The 22,931-nt window shown below is 47.8% G+C and overlaps 1 protein-coding gene and 1 non-coding gene across 2 annotated transcripts; both read left to right on the top strand.

Annotated features, from left to right (window-relative positions):
* The first annotated feature begins 10 nt into the window (after positions 1 to 10).
* Positions 11 to 22,376, top strand: ZNF274 (zinc finger protein 274). The gene is made up of 7 exons (XM_059998981.1): positions 11 to 501; positions 1,244 to 1,370; positions 2,138 to 2,233; positions 16,186 to 16,668; positions 19,364 to 19,455; positions 20,499 to 20,625; positions 21,044 to 22,376. Exons 1-7 carry the CDS (start codon positions 391 to 393, stop codon positions 21,955 to 21,957), a joined length of 1,950 nt encoding a protein of 649 aa, XP_059854964.1. The 5' UTR covers positions 11 to 390; the 3' UTR covers positions 21,958 to 22,376.
* Positions 8,342 to 8,447, top strand: LOC132417386 (U6 spliceosomal RNA). Its single transcript, XR_009517824.1, has one exon. It is a non-coding gene; the product is annotated as a U6 spliceosomal RNA (small nuclear RNA).
* Positions 22,377 to 22,931: the final 555 nt, after the last annotated feature.

Genomic DNA, 22,931 nt, shown 5'->3' with positions numbered 1-22,931 from the left:
GGGTGAGTGCGGCGGGAAACTTGCGCCCGTCGGGGGTTCAGTTCTAGGGCCGCTCCGCGGGGAGCGCCGAGCCGCGGCCCCTACCATACCAATCGTAGCAGCCCAGAGCCAGCCTCGCCTGCCGTCCTTCCGCCGTGTGGCCTTTAGGGGCAGTGGGAGTCGGGGACTCGGGGCCCAGAGGACGCGGGGCGGGGCCGCCCCCTCCCGGCGCTTGCGGGCAGACGGGGGCGGGGGGCGATTCCCTCTCGGTGAGGAAGGTGGGAAACCGTCCTTTTGCGTGTTCAAGAGCAGGTGGAGACATTCCTTTAGGGCGTCTTCCGAGGTGGGGAATGGACTTGTCATTTCCTGTTGATTGGGCCGAGGGGGGCGGGGGGCCTTGGCGTAGCGCTCATGCCCCTCCCACCTCCCAAATTCGACCTTCTCAGGATTCTGCCCACTCCCACGAGACACGTTGAGGAAGAGGAAGGTATGGCCACCGGGCTTCCGACGGCCTGGTTCCGTGTGAGTAGAGGCTTCTTTATGAGTTTGAGTCTACCCCTGGATTTGGGAGCGGGGGTGGCGGGCTGATGGTGGGACATCACCTTCCCTGAGATGCTCCCGGGCCCCGTAGCATCTCGGGAAGGGGAAGGGGAGGGAGAGTGGATGGGAAGAAGAGACCCTAGTTAGTGGAGTGATAACAAGTTACTTTCCAAGGGAGTGGTTAGAATAGAGGTCCAAGTATGGGGGATACTAATTTACCGTTTAAACTGGGGGTGGGATGGGGGTATGCATTGTCAGGTCTAAGCAGGGATCAGGCTTATATTTAAACAGTACTTTGGCATTAGAGCTTAGTCCCTGAGAGAAGAGAGCTGAGGATGAATCCTTGACAGGTGAAGGAAGTAGAAGCAGTATGGGAAGTGGGTGGGGGCTGAAGGCTGGGGTTTGATCATTCAGCTCACACAATCTCCTAGCAGGAGGTATACACACTGATACAAATGTTGGAAGCCCCAGGTCAACAAAAAATGGAGAGGTTTTCAGAGAATGAAAAACCTTCTCCAGCCTCATGGGTTGTCTTCCTTGCTGTGACCTGATAGGGTCAAGCTTGGGTTTGCTGTTTCAGACAAATGCAGGAACTCATGATGAGACACACCTGGAATGCTCAGGTCACCGTGTTGATTGTGCCTACATGTGCTCAGTCAGCCTCCCCTTCCTGTCAGCATGGGTGACAACAGGCCCTGGCTGAACACGCACCTGTGGGTTTTAGGAACCAGTGATCTTTGAAGATGTGACCCTGGGTTTTACCCCGGATGAGTGGGGAATGCTGGACCTCGAACAGAAGTCCCTGTACAGGGAGGTGTTGCTGGAGAACTACAGGAACCTTGTCTCAGTGGGTAAGGATGGCCTCTGTGTCAATAAAGATCTGCGCTTTGCAGCACGAATGTGGTGCCTCTGAAGTGTGTGTCTGCTTCGGCTCAGCCTGCAGGGATCCGAGTTCAAATGTCAAGGCCCTGGAGCCTGAGGGAGAGGGCTTTACTTTGTACCCATTGGAAAAGGGCAATTTCATATATAACTTCTGAAGCTTTACCTAGTCCATCCGTCAGAGGCGTTGAATACCAGGGAGGTGGGTCTATCAGGAATGTTTCCAGATGCCGCAGTGGATGTTTACTGTGTTTGTAACAAGAATTTCAGGACGGGGTGTCTGTGTCTTGACAGCTCAGGAGTATCATCAGAGACCCTCATCCTTTGCATCTCTCCATGGTTAGCGTGAAGTTTTCCATTCTTAGGTTAGTATATGCATGGCCGTGATGCCAAGCATCATGTCCATGTTCAAGGCAGAAAGGAGAGACGGCAACCCTGGCTAGTTCTCTTTCTACAGCTGTCATACAAAAAAAAATAAAAATGCCTTAGGCCCCCAGCTGACAAACTTCCCTTTGTGTCTTGCTGGCCAAAACCAGGTCCCAGTGCCTCCTTTACTGGCAAAGGAGTCCAGAAAAGCAAGCAGCTGGCAAATGGGATGGGTAGGGTTATTAACACTGCCCTAGACCAGAAGTCATGCCCTAGCAGGGGAGAACACAGGGACAGAATCGCTACAGCAGGAAAGTATTTTCTCCCAAACACAGACCCCCGCCCCAAGCACTGTCTCTTTTCCCTTGGGCAGAACATCAGCTTTCCAAGCCAGATGTGGTGTCTCAGTTAGAGGAGGAGGAAGAACTCTGGTCGGTGGAGAGAGGAATTCCTCGAGACACCTTTTCAGGTGAGAACCAGGCACATGGGAGTCCTGGCACGGGAGTCCTGGTTAGTGAGGAACTAGTGTCTTAGAAAAGGAGGTGGATGGGGAAAACCCCCAGTGGGGTGTTGTGATGAGTAGCTGCAGACATGCTGAATCAAGCCCTGCATTTTCCTCTGGCTTCAGAATCAGGGTGTACTGCTTGGTTGAACATGAACATGAACCTGTTGCCGGTGCCATATTGGCAACAGGGGCTCCCTCACCCTGCTTCACTCATTGTCTAACTGCCCTTCCATCCTGTCATCTCCAGTAACTGGTGTGTGTCTCTGGCTAGATTTTTTAGATACATTTACATTTATGGATATATGTTTGTTTGAGGAGGTGTTTCCATACTCAGTGCAGACAGGTCTGCATCATTCATTTTAACAAATGCAAGTGTAGTCCACATTTGATTTTTTTACTTTGTTTTTTGCGGTACGCGGGCCTCTTACTGTTGTGGCCTCTCCCGTTGCGGAGTACAGGCTCCGGACGCGCAGGCTCAGTGGCCATGGCTCACGGGCCCAGCTGCTCCGCGGCATGTGGGATCTTCCCGGACCAGGGCACGAACCCGTGGCCCCTGCATCGGCAGGCAGACTCTTAACCACTGCACCACCAGGGATGCCCTGATTTTTTCACTCTTGATGGACATTCAAGTTGTTGCAAAAAACTTCCTCGCATACTTTTTTTTGCACTCAAGTTGGTTTTTTGTAGGTAAGGATTTCTAGAAATGGAACTTAGAATCAACCAAGATGTAAGTGAAAAAATCTGGTAGCAACAAACTGCTAAGATCTTTTAAAATACATATAGCTGCTCAAGAACATGAGAGCTTTTCCTTTTCATAAGATACCAGCGATTTATAGTCCTCTTTTAAGATTTTCAGATCTGATGGGAAAAGATATGTTCAGTTTAATTCATATTTCCCTCATGAAGTTGCACGTATTTTCATAAGTTTACAGATCATTTGTATTTTTGCTTTTGTTAGTTTATGTGTTTTCCCTTTTCCTATTTGGTTTGTCTTTTGCGTGTGTGTGGTCAGGAGGACTCTATATACTATATGTTATGGATGTTAATACTGCAAATACCAGTCCAACATTTACCTTTTTTTTTTTAAAGGGCTTCAAATGCTTGGCCTTTTTATTTATTTATTTATTTATGGCTGTGTTGGGTCTTCATTTCTGTGAGAGGGCTTTCTCTAGTTGTGGCAAGCGGGGGCCACTCTTCATCGCAGTGCGCGGGCCTCTCACTATCGCAGCCTCTTGTTGTGGAGCACAGGCTCCAGATGCGCAGGCTCAGTCGCCGTGGCTCACGGGCCTAGTTGCCCCGCGGCATGTGGGATCTTCCCGGACCAGGGCTCGAACCCCTGTCCCCTGCACTAGCAGGCAGATTCTCAACCACTGCGCCACCAGGGAAGCCCCAACATTTATCTTTTACCTTTATTTAGTCTCCATAAAGAAGTTTTATGATTTCAGATATTTTTTCTTTCAAATCTGTCTTTACTCCTATTCTAGGTTTCATGTCATACATAGGCAGGTTGTACCAATACTTTTGTCAATTCTGGTATTTTTGTGGGGGGGGTAGCTGTTTCCTATAACTGGGTTTCCTTGTGTATATGATGTGGGGCACAAGTTTTTTCAACACCGTTTTCTGACTTGGTTCTTCTCATTATTGGAAACGCCGTCTTTATCACAGACTTAATTCCCATAGTCATCACCATGTGCAGGCCTTCTTGGCCCCTTATGCTCCCATGGTCTCTGTCAGTGTCTGAGTAAACACCATATTGCTGTACTTACTGTAACTTTACAACAAACTTGGATAAATGGTAGTTCCTCTCATTATTTAAAAAAAAAACACATCTGTTTTCAACCAAATGAACTCACCATCAGCTTGTCAGGATTCATTGAGAAAATCTTGTTAGAAGGTGTCTTACATTTGATTGGATTCAGACATTCCTTGATGCAGAACTGGTCTCAGTTGAGTTTTGGCACAGGTGTACAGAGGGATGTGCTTACCTCACTGTGCTAGTCAGGCCTTCCAAGTGCTGCTGGGAGTTCACTGTAGTTGCTGTTAATCTGCTCAGGTTAATCATCCCTTGCAGTCTTCCTTAGTTGTTGCAGATGAACCTGTCATGCTGCTAAATTCTCTTATTATTTGTAACAGTTTTGTTAGAGTCTCACTAATTTTCTCAGTACAAAGTCATCTTACTGGCAAGTATAAAGGAGGAGGCAGTTGTATTATTTTACTTCATTTGCACGATCATGTAATTGCATTCATGATTATGATTATCTGGTACTTCCAAAACACTGGGCTGAGAGTGTGATGATTTGAGTATCCGGTCTTAGACTTAAAAGGGCAAGTCTCTAGGTTTTGACAAGCATGCTGCTGGATTCTGTGATTCAAATCAGTTTTTATCTGGATAAAGAAATAGTCACCTCACCCTTTCTAATAAATGAAAATTAGTAATAGCCCCAATTTCCCTCCTCCAAAGCGACCATGGGGATTTTCTCATTTGAACAATTAACAGTGACATAATCATAGAAGTGCCCTTGTTGTAATGTGTTGCTGGTGTCTGCTAACTTATTTTTTTAGGGTTTTTGCATCAATATTCATAAATTAGGTTGGGGATTAGGTGGTTTTCTTCTTTTTGTTTGTTATTTTTGGACACTTCTGTATCAGAGTGTACTGGCTTTATAAGGAGAACTTTGGGTGTTCTGCCCGCCTTTGTTCTCTGCTCTCATGAAAGTGGCTTCGGAGCAACCTGGCAGTCTTCAGCTGTGAAGCCTGCACCTGGCCCCATCTTTGGTGATGACCTTCTGTTTGCCACAACATAGACTAGAGTCTTCACTGACTCTTTGTCCCCCTTTCCTGGACTCCTTTGTTAGCCTGATGGCTCAACATTAATATTTTTTCTTTTCCATATTCACGTCATTCCTTTCATTCTCTACAGTGAAAACCTCCCTTCTAACCATGAGCACAGGTCACTAAACCAAACCTTACCTGGAAGGTCCCCAGCAACACAAGCACTTTGTATTCACCCAACATGGTTTCTTTCCCCCCGGTTGATCCAGCCTCCTAAGGTCTCTTCCCATCTTTGTGGCTCTGGCTTAGGTCTGTGTCTCATCCTCTCTGGAACTTAAGTCCCATGTGGGCAAACCTCCCAGGCATGCAATTCTGGATGGTCTAGTAGTTTCCTAAATCTAGCTGCTGTCAGGGGGCATTGGGCGCCTATGGTTCTGCACATCTCAGGGGAGCTGGCTTGACAGGTGACAGGAGATTCAGGGGTGGTGCTCCAGAACGAGAGACCTTGTGCAGGGAGGCTTACCAGGACAATTGCAGGCTAGGCCTGAGGTGATAGGTGCTTAACACGTTTCTGCAGTGTCACAAAGAGTCCTTTATGTGATTTTTTTTCTTCCACTGCTTCCCCTTTACTTCACAAATATTTGTGGAAGGCCTCTTGTGTCCTATGCAATATAAAAACAAAAACAAAAAACTGTACACTTAGGTAGTAAGCCAAAGACCTAACATAATCCCTGCCATTGTAGACTCCTTAGTCTAATAGATGACAGCCTTCTACAAACAAGCTACATAGATATAACTGTGTAAACACAAACAGTGGTAAGTACTGAGAAGAAAAAGAACATGGTGTAAAGTAGGGAGCAATGGGGAATTACTCTAGAAGAGTTGGTCAGGTGACAATGCAGGGGTGAGATTTAAGCCGATTCCTGAAGAAAAGAAAGTCAGCAGACGTAAGAGTGGTGGGGAAGAGCTTCCAGATACAAACACCACTTGGGGTTACTGTGAGAATGGAGCAGGCATGGCACATTCTGGGAATGGAAAGTCACCCACTGGGCTGGGAGGAGGTAACCGAGGTGTACTGACGTGCAAGTTAAGTTTGGCAGAGCACACAGCGCTTCCACTGTGAAGGGGGTTTGATTTTCATTGAGTACGTGTGTGGTGTGCTTTTCACAGCTCACTCTGTGAAGATGGAAGGGCACAGACGGAAGCAGGCAGCAGGCTGTGGTAGCATCTAGGGAAGAGGTGGCAATACCTGGCCTGACAGCGTAGTAGCAGGGTTGGGGAGAAGCTGGCTCCTCCCCATTCGTAGGTGGATTCAGTGGGGCTAGTTGAGTAATTGACCCAAGAGAGCAAAGGAAAGGAAGGTGCCAAGAACTGCTCATAGGTGAAAGCTTCAAGGGATTTCCTGTGACTATTCTTTGTAACATATGTATTTACTATATATATATTTTTTTAACGTATCAGTATTTCATTTTAAAAATACAATAACAGCGATATTACGACCCTGGAATTTTTGGCATTAGTCATTGACATGGTTAAGTCTGATAAAGGCAGAGACTTTTGAAGGGTGGAAATAGAGGTTTTCTTTGGTTTTTATTTTTATGTTGAAATAATTTTAGGTAAACAGTTAGTTGACTAGTACAAAGAACTACCTAATAGCTTTCACCTAGATCCAAATGTTTTTAGAACTCTCCCATGTCTTGACTGGTTCTGTTAATGAAGTATGAATGAGGGGGGACTTAGAAACACCCAGGTAGAGGTTTGTAAAGCCAGCTGAATGTATCTGCCTGGACCTCCTCTTGAGGCAGTACATAAAAACATGGGAATCATAGGTGTTTGGAATGGCCTGCTTTACTATTAAGAGAACTTCTCATCTCCTGCAGTGGTCTCTTTCTCCCAGCACTAATGTAGCTGTGCCTCTCCTCAGTGCAGAGAACTGGAACTGAATGAAAGCTAGGCCTCTCTGATGCAGCTCATTTTGCATGTCTTCAGCTCTCCATGACAGTAAAAATGGCAGCATAGGCATTGGTTGAAGTAGAAGGGAGACTGGATAAATGCTGAAGACAGGTATTCATCTTCAAGAAGGCACTAATTTGAAGAGATGCTATGAAGATAAGGAATGTGGAGAAATACTTGATGGCACTCAAATCTTCCACCTTCTCACTCAGTGTTCTTCAATAAAGTATTACTATATGTGTGGTTTGGGTGGAAAGCTTGAGACATAATCTAGATTTAAACATTAGGAAAGCAATAAAGACACTATTTTGAAGGTCATGACTGTAGGAAAGCCTGAAGGATATTTAACTTTTTTTGACTGGTTAAGAATTTAAGCAGGAGAAGAGCCCTGCAAATATGAACGTGGCAACTCTCAAATTAGTACAAACATCAATAGAAAAAAATAGCTTGTACAAGAAGATTTTTTTGTTGGGAGGAAGAGAAGGAAATTCTTCTCCAGATTTCATCCTTTGTGTAGCCTGAGAGGACTCACATGGGCTATATAAAACCAACATGTGGGGGATGTAGGAAATCAATTGTTTTATACAAAGGATAATTCTTTCAAGAACAAGACTAGTGTGAGAAAGCCTATTCTCAGCTCAGCCTTTAAGAGAAAGCTCACACAAGAGACCCTGAATGGAGGAAATCCTTTTCATCGTGAGTTTTCAACATGAGAACTCAAACATGGAAGAAATCTCAGGAATATAATCATAGCAGGAAAGGCTTCTGGCCTGATATAGTCTGATTTGAGAGAATTCATACTGGACAAAAAGTTCCAGTTCTGTTCAATTTGAAAAAATTCTTATACCAAATAATTATATCTGAGAACTCTGAAATCATGGGAACATGACTGCTATGGAAAGGTTTCATGAATAGCTCTCTTTTTCAGCATCATAGAAGTCATACTGGAGAGTGTCTGAGAAAATAATTAGTGTTAGGAAGGTTTCAGGAGTCACAGAACCCACTGGCAAGAAGCCCTTCAGTAGGAGTCCTCATTGTGTTCAGATCAGAGGACTCATATGAGAGTAGACTCTCAATGCAATATGCACAGGCAAATCATTAATCTTAGCTCTGACCTTATTTGACAGAACAACAGAAAAACTTACACTGAAAAGAACCACACTTAATAATATAAATGAAATGTCTCATTGTTTTTATGTCAGATAGGTCATAAGGAAGGCGAACTCTGCAAAACTTTGATCACGTAAGGATAGCCATCCCTTGGTATCCATGGGGGATTGTTTCAGACTCCTATGGATACCAAAATCCGTAGATGCTGAAGTCCCTTATATAAAATGGTGTAGTACAGTGCTCGCTTTGGCAGCACATATACTAAAATTGGAACGATACAGAGAAGATTAGCATGGCCCCTACATAAGGATGACATACAATTCATGAAGCGTTCCATATTTAAAAAGAAAATAAAGTGGCGTAGTATAGTCAGACATGAAGGGTCAACTGTACAAATATATAGTAAAACATTCTGTTTTTCCAATTTGGGTTCTATTATCTATCTGATGTGAACATCTAGAACAGATGTTAAGTAGCATGGGTGAGAGCATGCATCCTTATTTCAGTTTCCCTTGTAAGTCCCCAGTTCTAGGACAATGACTGACTTTCTAGCTCAGGAAACTGTTGAGAGAATAAATGGTTGGAAAATTTTCAAGAGACAAGAGGGAATCTTCAAAGAGGAGACTCTGAAGACTAGGCCAGGCTCTGAGACAAGAGAGTAGGTAAGGGATGATAAAGGGAAATCTTAAGATACTGCTACAAAGAACTTTGAGAGGGTCACATCCTTGGGGACGGTGCAGAAGTCTACAATCTTGAGTGACCATCAAACATGTTTTGGCAGGAATCCAGCCTATCAGGGTGTGGTCACATACTGTGCAGTCTTTATTCAAGAATACTTTATGTTCTCTGTTATCATCCATCTATGTGTTCTCTAGGACCATGTAATCTTAATCCTTTTATCTGGGGACCACTCTCTCTGGTGTCCAGATACAGTCCCTGGAGTAATTTCAAAGCCTGAAGTGCTTTAACTGTTAACTGAATAAGAAGGAAAGTAAATGAACTAAGCATTTGACTCAAACCTTTTTTGGCGAAAAAATACTTCCAAAAGTCCTGAGGGAAAATAAGATAAAAGCAGGAATAAATGAGTCAGAAATGAAGAAGAAAAAAAGCCCATTTTCTGGATAGACAGAATAAATAAAAGGCAAACTAAAAACCTATACAGGGAAAAGAAACTCTATTCAGATATTCAGCAATACATGTAGTTCTCATTATAGTACTTTACCCAACTGTTATAAAGAATAAGCCAGCTCTATGTACTGATATGAAACAATCTCCAAGAAATATGTATTTCTTAAAATATATATCTTTAACATACATATCTTCACATATATAAAGATATATAGATGTACATGGGGTTTTTTTTCTTAAAACTATACACACACCAAGTATGAATGTGTCAATTGGTTATCATTGGGAGAATACAGAAACTGATAGAATGTAACTGTCTCCCAAGAAGGAAACTGGGTGGGAGGGTGACTTTCCATTTTTAGAGGTGCTGCCGGTAACTATGCTTATAAAATGGAAACGACTGTCTTCTTCCTGCTATGTCACCAGTTCCTGCCACAACGTAGGTGCTCAGTAATTATTTGTTGAGTACAGGAAAGAACCAACAATAAGATGGAAAGATTTCTGGAAAAGTGTAAAGTTGGCAAAATTGGTCCCAGGAGAAATGTAAAAACCAACTTTTTCTTAGAACAAAGTGGCCAGTTAGTTGTGTTTCTATATTGACCTGGGCAGTGAATATTTTCCAGCTTCCTGTTAAAAGATAGTTTCCATGGAACATGAGCTACTCAATGACAACACAGGGTGCTATGTTAACAGGTTCTTCTGCAATGTATACATAGCATCGTTCTCACCAAAGCACAAAATGAGAAAAATATTGAAAAGGAGGAAATATTTGTAGCTTGTAACAATTAACACCTTTTTTAAAAAAAGCTAATCCTCTGAAATAGCTATAAGAGTTGAGCAGTTGCAACAGATTGCAAAATACAGAAGCGAATAGCTCTGGCTTATACCAGGAATAACCAATTTAACACAGATAGAGGATAGATTTTGTGAGTGATACTTTTTTGAAATGGAACCTAAGAATAAATTGTTAATGAGCAGGCTCTATTTGGAGAAAGTTATGTTAGAGTGCCATGGAAGACTTAAGTAAGTACTGTAAAAGCACTGACTTCTTTTGAGAGCTTACAAAGGCTAGAAGTGTGTGAAGTCCCTTTCTTAAGTCCTATAAGTCCTCCACAGAAGTGCTGCTGTGGGAGCATGAATACAAGTCCCTGACCTGGCTGGTCTGGGAAGAAGCAGGTGGGGTGCAAACCAAGTGTCCTCTTACCCCATGGCCTGCTTAGGCTCCTAAGTAAAAGATGGGAACTTTGTAGCAACAGCCATCCTCCCATGGTAACTTCAGATGGCACACTCACAGTGCCAGTGAGATTTCCTGAAATTTGAAATATGGGTAAATCCAGACATAAGGCTAAAAGGCCCAAATGTCTTGGTGAACCGTTCACCAAGGCACTTAGTAGCTGTGTTGTGTCAACAAATACTGCTTGAGCACCTGCCAAAATGCCAAGTACTGTTATAGGGGTGGGTCACCACGATGAACAGGGTGGAAAGGCCCCCTGTCTCACTAGGCTTACATTCATTCTAGAGTAGCCACTGGCACTTGTGGCTGATTAAATGTAAACCGACTAAAATGAACTTACCAGTCAGTTCCTTAGTCGCACTGGCCATCTTTCAAATGTTCACTGGTCACCTGCAGCTAATGGCTACTGTGTTGGACACTGCAGATCTAGAACATTTCCTTCACCAAAGAAAGTTCCACTGGGCAGTGCTGTTCTAGAGAAGGTGGAGAGAGAAATTAGTGAGTCAGATACTTTAAGGTGGCAATCAGTGCTATGAAGAAAAATGAAACAATAGGGTATCTATCAAGGAGTGGGGAAGCATGGGTAGGCAATACTAGTTTAGAACTGGGCAGGAAGATAGCTCTGAGATGATGACATCAGAGCTGAGAGCTGGATGGGGAAGGAGATCAAGGTGGAGATGCTAGGAGAGACTATCAGACAGGCAAGTGCAATGACTTCTGGATAAGACACATTTGGGCACGTTTGAGGAAAAGTAAGAATAGTTGCTGTGTGAAGCCCTCTTTGGTGTAAGGGGCATAAAAGAAGAGGGTTTGGATCCCAGCTGCTCCCTTCCCCAGTGTGTGGCCTTGGGCAGGTTCCTATCCTCTCCCAGCTTGGATTTCTTTTGTGTAAAGGTTGGACGCTATTGCTTAGTGGGGCTGTGGTGGTGTAAAAGCCCAGGTCCTGGAGGGCTTTCATGAAATGGTAGCTACTGTTACTGATTCAAAGAGTTTGACTGATGTAAAGATCGTCATAAGTGGCTTTGGCAGATCCTCCTCTGGATCTGGCCTAGGGGTTTCCAATGCACGAGACCCAGTTAGCAGCCTTAGTGGTGCAGTGGGGGAGACACGTTTAGAAGGCGATATAGCAGGGTGCCCAGCAGAGCTGAAGAGAGTGATGGGGAAAGGAGAAAGGGTGAGAGCTGGGGGCATCCTGGACAAGGAGGAAGAGGGACAGGGGAGTATGCAACAGGGATGAGGGGAGCTGACCCTGCCCCCGCCCCCCAACAAGCTGGTAAAAGATCATTGTAATTAGTTACTATTATATTTGTGGACTGGTAGCCCTAGTGTACCTGGTTAATCAGTCCGCGTTCCCTAGGAAAGTGGGCACGTGGGCACTATGAAGGAGACAGCTTACCTGGAAAGGAGCAGCAGAGAGAACATGAGAGTAGAAAACGGTAATTAGAAGAAGAAAACAGCAGCTCCCATCAGCCTTTACTATTGTTCATGCAGTACTGGCTTTGGGTCCCTAATCACTTAGGACTTAGGGGAAACTGAGGCCCAGAAGAATTAAGCCCCTTGCCCAAAGGCTCAGTGAATTTGTGTAATAGCCCCCCAGCTAGATAGGGGAGTTGCAGGGGAGGGGACTAAATTGCCCAAATTCCCCCCAGGGTTATTCAGCTGGTGGGTTGAAAGCCAGTACTTGGAGCTGCAGCTGATAGGGATAATTTTATGCAGCCCCAGGCAGGTAGGTGGGAAAGTGGGTGAGTCAGTCAGCCCTGCCTCAGTGAGGTGGGGATCCAGTTTCAGCCTTGTTAGCTGGTAAACACAGCTGTCAAGTGGGGCGAATACTTTTCTGGAACGGACAGCCGTAAGGATTACCTTACAGGTTTTGGGGAGTGGTCCAAGAGATGAGACGGTTAGAGGACTGAGGTGCCTAGGATGACATTTACCCATGGGTTTAGAGGCTTGTGGCCATCTCACATACTGCAGAGCACCCTGTAGGTGCTTTATGACAACTGCAGAACCAGTGTCCGCCTGAAGGGCTGCTACAGCAGGGGGAAGGCAAATACACTGGAATCTCAGCGCCAAAAACATCGGCAGAGTTCCTGACATCCAAACCCAGAAAGGCTCTACAGTTTAAAACTGTAAACATTTTCAGTGAGCATTCAATGCAAGATTCTAAGAAAACACCCTGGTGCCCCCGAGGATAAGAGGAACTAAATATATGATCAAGATTAAAGGAGAAGGGGTGGGGATGGAGGGGATGAAGTAGAATAAAAAGGACCCAACGTGGTTTTTTTAAAGGAGAAAGCATTAAATAAAAATTCCTCTGATTAACCAAGGAATACAAAACGGAAATTTCAGAACTTAAATAGCTATGAAGCAATACGGAAAATTAAGTTTGTTCTTAAGTGTCATGCATGATTATTGCTCAAAATGGTGCCTGTGGCCCAACACGGAGCCGCTAGGGAGCCCCACGCCCACCCCTTGTGGGGGCTGCTTCTCAGGCCAGTGTTGCTGAGATTCTGGTATAAACTCCTATCTCCCAAGTTATCCTCAGAGAGAAATTCCAACCAAGCCTTAAGAGCTGTTAAGAGCTGTAAGTGAAAGAAAAGTGAACTAAGCTTTCAAATCAAGAATGACCGGGTGGTGGTGGGGATTACCCTCCAGAAATCCTAAGGAACAGGAAGGGAACTAAATGCTCAAGATAACGCAGATATGAATTGGGCGGGCAAGCCTCCCGATGAAACTAACTCAAAACCTTATTTGGGAGGAAGTGGGGGGAAGAGGTTAGAAGTGAGAGATCAAATGCCTGCCATGATTTTTATCAAGGAAAAAGTCACTTTAAACGTAGCAAAGAAGCGACTGGCAGCGGCCGATAAGCCACAGTATGGCCCAGGACCTGTTTTTCAACCCTGGAGCGCCCAAGGCCAGTCTGGGGTGGCGGGGCGGCCCCACCCGGCACTGGGCGACTCCTGACCCCGAGCTGACTCACTCGGATAGCGCGCCAGCAACGGGCGACGCCCGTGAGGTCCGTGGAGGCCGCCGCCGACCCGAAGTGTGCAGTCAGGAATTTCCGAGAAGGGAAGACAAAGCCGTAAGGAGACAGGGGAAGAATGTGGGGGCGGGGGAGGAAAGTGGGTGGGGAATCCGGGTGGTCGTTGCTCTCGGGGAAAGCGGCCGCGCTCCCCTCACCCCGCGTCACCCAACGGGGAAGACCTGCAGCTCGGATAGGTGTGTGTGGAGGCTGCGTCGGCGTCGCCCCAGGACGCGTCCACCGTCGCCGGGGAGGCCGGGAGAGAACGCGAGTGGAGGCCAGAGGCGAAAGCCCCACCACTGGCCGAGCAGCCACCATCCTGCCAAGGGCCTCAGGCTAACCCAAACCCTCAACATGGCGGGGCCGGAAGTCCGCGGCGTGGAGGCTCCTGGGAATTGTAGTGAGGCGGGTGCCTGACGCACTTCCGTCCAGGCCGGAAGCCGCGGCCCCGCGCTCCTGGATCTCTGAGAGGAGCGAGTGAGGCTTCAGGGTCGGGGTGGGTGGGGCATGGGCTTTTTACCGCTTCACCCTTTGGAGGAGGGGCCGGGCGCGCTCCGCGGACTCAGCTAAAGCCAGCTCGCCGGCAGCCCACGCTGTCTGATAAGTGCGCCCGGTGGACGATGTGGCAGGTGCTTGGGAGGCCGCAGACGGCGAGGAAAAGCACAGAGGCAGCGTATGCAGGGAGCCGCTGCTCCTAATCGCTTCCTGAGTCTTTTTTTTTTTTTTTTCTAACGCAATTGTAATTACTCCCACAGTAGTGTGAGCAAAGTTGCTCCTGTGCTCCAGGGATAGAAAGCCAAATTCTGACAGCAGGAGTTTGCAGCAAACTAAGAGTTTATTGCGTGGAGACAAGTCTCAGATCCACTCCAACTTGGTCTTTGAGTTAGGGGTGTTTTAAAGGAAGAACTGAGAGTCTAGGGTTAATCATCGTTTTGTGACATTACTTAATCGTGGTTTCAGAAGTCGTCATGTCTCTGGTTTAGGATTCTCTGGCTAGGTGGTCCATGGTTCCAGGATCTGTTAGCTCATATTACCGTGAAGAGATAACTTGAATTTGTACTTTAATGATGTTGTCAATCACAGCAGTATTGGTCATCTGACACTGGTTGATTGATGTTCAGTTAGCACAGGATTGAGATCAGCAGGGACAAGAAAGGGGATAAAGTTTTGGATAACAGAGGTTAATCATAAACTCGGCAGGGGAATTGGTTTTAGGGGGACTCATTCAATAGTAATTTCCTGTTCTGCTTTTTACTTCATGTGACAGGAACATTTCTATGTTGTCATAATCCCCCTAAAACCAGTGTATTAATTTTTTTAATGCTTACATGGGAATCTTTCACAATTTTCTTGACCTGTGTTTTAACACTACCTGTGTCTTCCAGTTTTATTTCATCATTTACCACATTGCTAGGAAGTGAGTGTTGTGGAAATAAAGACCACTCAGAGGAGGACATGCAGAGGCTACTTACTCAGAGCCCACCCTAGCAAGGTGGTCAGCCACCGTCCCTTATGTTCGGTAGAGACTAAGGCAGGCTGGGAGTGGGAAGATTCATAGTGGAAAAAAGGAGAAGGTTCTGATTGGAGATTATTGGCTTGGGGTCAAAAAGAAAACTCTATAAAACAGAAATCTAACCAAAAATAAATCATAGTCTGTGTTATTTACTTCTTTTAATTTATTTTTTTAAACCTCTAAGTCATTTAGAATTAGCATTTCTTCTTGGAATTATAGAGAGCTTCCCTTAGCATTTCAGGACCATCCTGGAGTTCTGTTCAGCAAATGCTCTGTGGACTCTATGACAAGATCCAGTGTCCCTGCCTTTCCCAGACATCCTTGTTCTTGGCCCCCATGGAGGTGGGATCAGGTTCTATTCCCCTCATGGCTGCAGGCATATACAGCATAACAATTCTTGTTATCTCTTGGTCTTTTTTTTTCCTTCTATGTTGAGATATAATTTATATACCATAAAGTTCACCCTTTGAAAGTATACAATTTAGTGGTTTTTACTATGTTCACAAGGCTGTGCAACCATAAGTATGATCTAACTTCAAAACAGTTTCTGCATCCCAAAGAAGAAACCCTGTATCCCTTAGCCATCACCCCAAAGCCCTTCAGTTCCCCCATCTGGAAACCACTCATCTGCTTTCTGTCTCTATATATTTGCCTATATTGGGCATTTCATATAAATGGAATTATACAGTATGGGGCCTTTTGTGTCTGGCTTCTTTCACTTAGCATAATGTAGTCAAGATTCATCCATGCTGTATAGCTAGACCATATTTTGTTTGTCCATTTATCATTTGATGGACATTTGAGTTGTTTTCCCTTTTTGGCAATTATGAATAATGCTGCTGTGAACATTCTTGTACAAGTTTTTGTGTCGACACATGGTTTCAATTCTCTTTGATTGAAACTCCTGGATCATGATATAACTCTGTGTTTAACTTTTTGAGGAGCTGCCAGACTGTTTTGCAAAGTAGTGTAGCAGTCTGTATTCCTACTAACAGCGCACAAGGGTTCCAATTTTTCCACATCCTCACTAACAGTTGTTACCACCCATCTTTGATAATAGCCATCCTAGAGAGTATGAAATTGTATTTCACAGTGGTTTTGACTTGCATTTTCCTGGTGGTTAACGATGTTGCTCACCTTTTCATGCATTTTTTGGCCATCTGTCTTGCTCTGCTTTTGACTTACAGAGTGTCCTGAGGCTCAGTTGGACCCTCAGTTCCATCCTTTTCCTGCTGGGAATCCCCTGATGAAGATCGAGGTTGTTGAAATCCTCACACTGAACGAGGAGGTGGCTCTTCCCCGGAATGCCCAGATCCGCGCCCTCTATGCTGAAGATGAGGGCCTGAGCCCAGACATCCTCAGGGAGCCCACTCAACATCTGGATAAGCATCCAACTGACCCTGAGACCGCTCGCCAGAGGTTCCGGGGATTCCGCTTTGAGGAGGTGGCAGGGCCCCGAGAAGCCCTGGCCCGGCTGCGTGAGCTGTGCCGCCAGTGGCTGCGGCCCGAGGTTCACTCCAGGGAGCAGATGTTGGAGTTGCTGGTGCTGGAGCAGTTCCTGGGCGCGCTGCCCGGGAAGCTCCGGATGTGGGTGGAGTCGCAGCACCCAGTGGACTGCCAGGAGGCAGTAGTCCTGGTGGAGGATGTGACCTGGATCTCTGAGGAGGAAGGTGAGTGCAGTGGAAGACTGGGGAGACAGCAGTTCCTGTGAAGGCATCTTGGAGGGTGGGGGCGAAGGAACCCCAGGCTTCCTGGGAGGGGTAGGGGAAGGCTGGTGCCCACTCCATCTACACCAAGGGCATCTGCTTCCCCCCCCCAACCCCAGTTCATGAGTCAGAGCTTTAGATACTTGCTTGCTGACGTGCCTGTCACTACCCCTGGGCCAAGGCTCTGAGAATGGCTTCCTCTCTGGACCCTTTTGTGGAAATGGAAGGTCTCAGGCCCCACGTCAGAGCTGCTGAAACCCTTGGGTGAGGCCTGGCACTGCGTTCTTTAATGAGCCCTCCACACATTTCTGATGGAAGCCAGCAGATAATGTGCTTCATTTTCATCCCTCTGGGATCCCTGCTATATCAATATCAGTCACACAGGTGTTGTATTTCTGGTACGCCTTCTCTTTTTTTTTTTTTTAATATTTATTTATTTATTTTACTATTTGGTTACACTGGGCCTTAGTTGCGGCAGGTTGTCTCCTTAATTGCGGCTCGCGGGCTCCTTAGTTGTGGCAGGCGGGCTCCTTAGTGACAGCATGCGAACTCTTAGCCGTGGCATGAATGTGGGATCTAGTTCCCTGACCAGGGATCGAACCCGGGCCCCCTGCATTGGGAGCGCGGAGTCTTAAACCACTGCGCCACCAGAGAAGTCCCCTGGTGTGCCTTCTAACATCATACACTCAGTGGAGGCTGTGGATAAAATGGTGACTGAGATAGACAGGACTCATGGACTTACGAGCTCAACAAGCCTCCAGTCTAGCAAGAAAGATGGGAGTCTGACAAATGAACGTGTGTTTGACGGTGTGGGGTAGAGAGGGTAACAGTGGTGGTGGGCCAGGGGGACGGCACAGGTTCGGGACGTATTTGGGAGCCAGCCTCCATGAGGCTTGATGTCCTTCAAGCTGAGTTCTGTGGAGCGCAGACCCTGCTCTCTGTGTCTGTGATGGGTACCTGGAAGATGTTTCTTGAGTGAATGCGTGATTGACTGATTGATTTTGATGCTTGAGGAGGAGGGGGGAATCTGAGGCTGGATGGTGGGATTCAGAGAAGAGGGCTTCCTGGAGAAGCAGGTGCGGGGAAGGAGAGGGGCAGGTGGCAGTGGGAGTGGTCTCTTCCACAGGCACCGAGTCTGGGGTGCTGTTGTCTGCAGGGTGAGGGCCCCAAAGTTATCCACATTGGAACCCCTTGAACCTCACATGGCAAAAGTCATTTCACATGTGTGATTAAGTTAAGGATCTTGAGGTGGACGGATTATCCTGGATTACTTGGATGGGCCCAATGTCATGAGGGTCCTTATGAGAGGCAGGCAGGAGGGCCAGAGTCAGAATAGGAGATGTGAAAACTGAGGCAGGGGTGATACAACGAAAGTGTCACGAGCAATGTATTTTACATAGCCTCTAAAAACTGGAAGGAGCAAGGAGTATGTTCTCCCTGAAGCCTCCGGAAGGAATGCAGCCCTGTGAACACTTTGATTTTAGCCCTTCGAGGCTGTGTCAGGCTTCTGATCTCCGTAATTGTAAGACAGCAAATTTGTGTTATCTTGAGCCACTGGCATGGCAGCTTGTTACAGCAGCACCAGGAAACTAATATAGGTGCCAGGGAGGCAGTTGTTGAGCTCACTGAGATGAAAGGCAGTGAGTCCATTTCACACCTTGGGGGTGAATGAAACCAATTAGTGTTACAGGGGACAACAAAAGAGGCCTTCCAGGGAACCCTATGAGTCCTGCGTTTGTGGTCAGCATGTCCATTGAACCTCTTGGGCATGACTGCCACAAGCCTTACACAGAGTGGCCCAAGGGAGAAGGACAATATATTGAAAAAGTCCAAGGGTGATCCAGCTTCAGGCATGGCTAGACCCAGCAGCTCCACTCATCTTCAGGACTCGTCCTCTCTGCTATATCATACTTCTGCTGGCCTCTGATGGCTTCACTCAAAGGCACTGTTTCCATGTAGGGGCTCCCAGGATGGAATTTCTCTTTCCTAAATGTTCCAACAGATGCCCCTTTGGCTCTGATTGGCTGGCTGGGGGGCCCATGTTCATCCCTGATCCAGTCATTTTGGCCAGGAGGAAGCAACGGCCTGCTGGACCAGCCTGGGTCACATCGTGTGTCCTCCTTGATAGTGGGGTGGCGTCATCATTATAGAAGCCCAAGGACCATGTGAGGACACATAAAGAAAGTCAGACATCGAAGAGCCATGGTCAAGAGGGGCCATAAAGCCAGGCAGAGCTGTTTTCTGAGGTAGAAGAAACTTGGTAAAATTTGCATCAAGATGGGTTTGGGGGAATGAGTCTGGTCCTGGGGCCAGGGGAAGTTCCCCACTCCGTGGTGTAGCAGGAAGGAAGGATGAAGGGGTGGAGGGCGTGGAGGCCGGAAATGGGGTCTTTGTCTCTGAGGAGAAGGTGTGAGGCCAGCTGCTGAGGTGAGCGTGGAGGTGAGGCAGCTACTTCAGTGGAGGGACTGGGTCCGGAACAGTCCTTGGAAGGGGAGTGGATGGGACCCGCAGTGGGGACAGTGGTGCCCTGTGGTCACACACATGGGGATTTGGACACAGGCTTTGAGAGAAGAATGAGGGGCACGATAAGTTATGGGTCCCGGAGATAGACGTGGGCTGTCCTTGCCCCACCTAACCCTGCGCTGCCGTCTCTTCCCAGCACTGCCCACCCAGGGCCCCACCGGCTCTCTCCAGACCACAGCTCAGCAGGAGGAGGACATGGCCACCAGGCTGGTGAAGGCACTGCCTGAGGTGAGTGGGGAGTGTCACCCTTTCCTTCTCTGGTCCCAGCATCCCCTGCAGGCCTCCCACAGGCAGGCCTTTCAGAGTGCTGAGTGTGAAGGGCAGGCCTGCCCTCCTGCGACTGTGGTGTCATTGGAGACCACGACAGGGCACAGTGACCAGGAGCCGGGAAATCTGGAGGGAAGAGTGGGGAGGGGCCAAGCGTTCGCAGCCTCGGGCCCAGGCGTCCAGATCAAGGCTGGATCCCAGTTAGAACAAAAGAGGCTTCATCCTTCAGAAACGCAGAGCTGGGTGTTTATAACTGAAACAAAGCCTGGGATTTGCATCAAAATCATCAGAGCTGGGGTGTAGACGAAATAGGACTGGCCCTGTCTTGCTGCCTGTTGAGGTTTAGAGAGCAGCCAGTGATGGTGTCTGTGTGATCTTGGTCGGGGCTTACATCTGGCTTGAGCGTAGGAGTGAATTTATCAGCTCTCGTGTAATGAGTGGTCTGGTGCAGGCTTCAGGCACAACTGTATTCAGGGGCTCCAGCCTCTTCCTTCTCAAGCAGGCTCTGCCCCTTTTGGGCAAAATGCCTGCCGGATCCAGACAGAGGGCGGTGGGAAGCCTCTTCCTCCCGGAGTGCTGGTCAGCTCCTCGGAAAGGACTCATCACGGTGCGGCCCAGGCAGCCACCCCAGCCCCAGGCAACCCCTGTCCCCATGGGGAGGGGCTGTTCCAGAATGGGGTATGCCCAGGGAGGTGCAAGGCTGGCCCGAGGGGTGGTCTCCGGTGGGAAGTCATGGGGAAAGGGTAGAGGCGGTTTGTTTGTGGCACTCTGTAGTTCCTTGTGAGGTAGGGCTCTTCCTCCAGCCTGGGCCCCAGACTCTGGTTTTGTGAGAGCAGACCCATTGGACTTTTTACAGGCCCCAGTCAGTGTTTCCAAGCAAACCTTCAAAGCTGGGGCATCCCAGCACAGTGAGCTCTGTCGGAATGTCCCCGCCAGCCTCTCTTCTGTCCCCAGCAAGGACTCCCTGACCCTCCTGCTGAAATACAAGGTGTGTGACATTGCAGGAACCAGTGACCTTCCTGGATGTGGCTGTGGACTTCAGCAGGGAGGAGTGGGGGCTGCTGGACCTGACGCAGAGGACCGAGTACCACGACGTGATGCTGGAGACCTTTGGACACCTGGTCTCTGTGGGTAAGGCCCTCCACGCTTCCGGGACTGGGATGCCATGGGGGCTCTGAGTCAGGGCTTACACCCTCTCTGGGCCCTGGACATGCCCTCGAGTCCCCTGCACCGTCCAGGGCCTCTAGCTGACACTACATTGGGAGGGATGGGGCTCGTAAGAACAGAGGCAGCCTCAGGTCCAGTGAAGGACCGATTTGCTGTCCACCCTGAGGGTGAATGAGAACAGGGACTCAGAGCTGGGAGACGCCCGCAGCCCTTGCCCAAGCTCGGTGTGCCGCTCTTTGCTGCTTCACTGCTTTCAGTCTCCCTCCCCAGGGTGCATGACTGTACTTGGAAAACACAGCTTCTGGACATTTAATTATGTCGTACTGTCGACCCGTTTTAGCACTTTCTGTTTACAGTGTCTGTACCTTTGTGTTTCTTTCAGGGTGGGAGACTACTCTGGAAAGCAAACAGTTAACTCCAAACCCCAACACACCCGAGGAAGAGCCAGCCTGCCACCTGAAAGTGGAGGAATTCTCGAGGGATGACACCCAGCCCTCTACCTCCGGAGACACCTTGCAGGCTGGGGCCCCGGAGATCTTGGACACAGCGTTGAAACCAGTAGTGCTCACTCAGGAAAAAACCCTCCCTCAGAAGCCACCCGGTGAAAGCCCCAAACCCCAGGCAAGCACAGGTCCCGACACAAGCCACATCTCCCTTCAGAAGGCCATTCCTAGAAAACGCTTGCGCAAGCGTGACCCCAGGGTCAAAAAGACGACACACAACCCCTGTGTAAAACTTCATCAGAAGAGTTGCGGCAGGGGAAAGGACCAGGAGAGCGGGAGCTGTGGGAGAACCTTACCCCGGGGCACTCAGCAGATCACGTTTACGCGAATTCACAAAGGGAGCCAGGTGTGCCGATGCAGCGAATGTGGGAAAACCTTCCGGAACCCCAGGTACTTCTCCGTGCATAAAAAGATCCACACGGGAGAGAAGCCCTACGTGTGTCCGGACTGCGGGAAGGCGTTCGTGCAGAGCTCCTCCCTCACGCAGCATCAGAGGGTTCACACTGGGGAGAGACCCTTTGAGTGTCACGAGTGTGGAAGGACTTTCAACGACCGCTCGGCCATCTCCCAGCACCTGCGGACTCACACCGGGGCCAAGCCCTACCCATGTCAGGACTGCGGCAAAGCCTTCCGCCAGAGCTCCCATCTCATCAGGCATCAGAGGACTCACACCGGCGAGCGCCCCTACACCTGTAACAAGTGCGGAAAGGCCTTCACCCAGAGCTCGCACCTGATAGGGCATCAGAAAACGCACAGCGGGGTGAAATGCAAGAAGAAACAGCCTACCTCGTAGCCCTCAAGCCAGGTGAAGAGACATCGCCTTTGCAGCCTGATCCTGCAGTGTCACATGAGCGAGCCTGGTTGAGATTCCGGACTGAATGTGGAAAGCCTTGAGTGATGAAGTTCTCAAGACCAAAGGATGACCAGGGAGACCGCCCTGCACCTAAGTCGGTAAGAAAAGCAGTGGGGAGTATCGCTAATGAATACATCAGTTGGAAAAACATTTAATTTTTCGCTCAGTTGATTTGCCATTTTAATTTGTTTGTTCGTTGGTTATTAAAAGTGATATTAGTGAAACCTGAAAATGCTTATAATCTGTTTAAAAAGCCAGGTACCAAAAAGTCTGTGCACTGATATTATATTTGTGGTAAAGTATTTATGCATATGGACAAGGATTGAAAGAGAACCTAGATAAATAAACTATATATTTCTGTGGTAGGATCTCTGTGTGTTTTTTCCCACTTATTTGATTAAATGTTTTTTCACTAATGACTTGATTAAAAGAAGCAATGTTAAAACAAAAGGGGTGGGCCCTGGGTAGACCTGGGAAGTTGTGCTGGGGTAGATAAGGGGAGTGGGGGCCGAGGCAGGTGAAGGAAGTGCTCTGGGAGCATGATCAGCGGGTGGCAGGGCAGGTGGTTGCACGAACCTCCTTCAGATGAATGGACATCTGTCAGGATTATATGAGGAGCCTGGATGATGAGCTGGAGGATGATCAACCAAGGGAATGGTGGATGATGTCACCAGGAGGGCCAGCAATGCCCTCGTCTCGTGGCAGGAGCCTCTGTACTCACCACTCTCAATAAAAGAAACCTGAAGGTGATAAATGCTGAGTTAGGAAAGATATAAGGCTATATGGATAACTTAATATCATAAGCTGACTTCTTCAGAAGGTCAGAGGAACTCACCTCCGAGGTGAATGGAAGAGTTTCCACTTTCCTTAGCGTAGGATGAAATGAGGCGGGGTTTGAATATACATGCGACTTC

This window comes from Delphinus delphis, chromosome 20, assembly GCF_949987515.2.
Source record: "Delphinus delphis chromosome 20, mDelDel1.2, whole genome shotgun sequence".
NCBI classification, from domain to species: Eukaryota; Metazoa; Chordata; class Mammalia; order Artiodactyla; family Delphinidae; genus Delphinus; species Delphinus delphis.
Note: the sequence above shows the minus strand (reverse complement) of the source record. Positions and strands in the feature narration are given on the sequence as shown.

Excerpts from the sequence above, each read along its gene's own strand:
- ZNF274 (XM_059998981.1), top strand. The coding sequence starts at position 391 with ATGCCCCTCCCACCTCCCAAATTCGACCTTCTCAGGATTCTGCCCACT. Across the intron at positions 502-1,243 it reads TTCCGACGGCCTGGTTCCGT|GAACCAGTGATCTTTGAAGA; the intron begins GTGAGTAGAGGC and ends TGTGGGTTTTAG. Across the intron at positions 16,669-19,363 it reads CTGGATCTCTGAGGAGGAAG|CACTGCCCACCCAGGGCCCC; the intron begins GTGAGTGCAGTG and ends GTCTCTTCCCAG.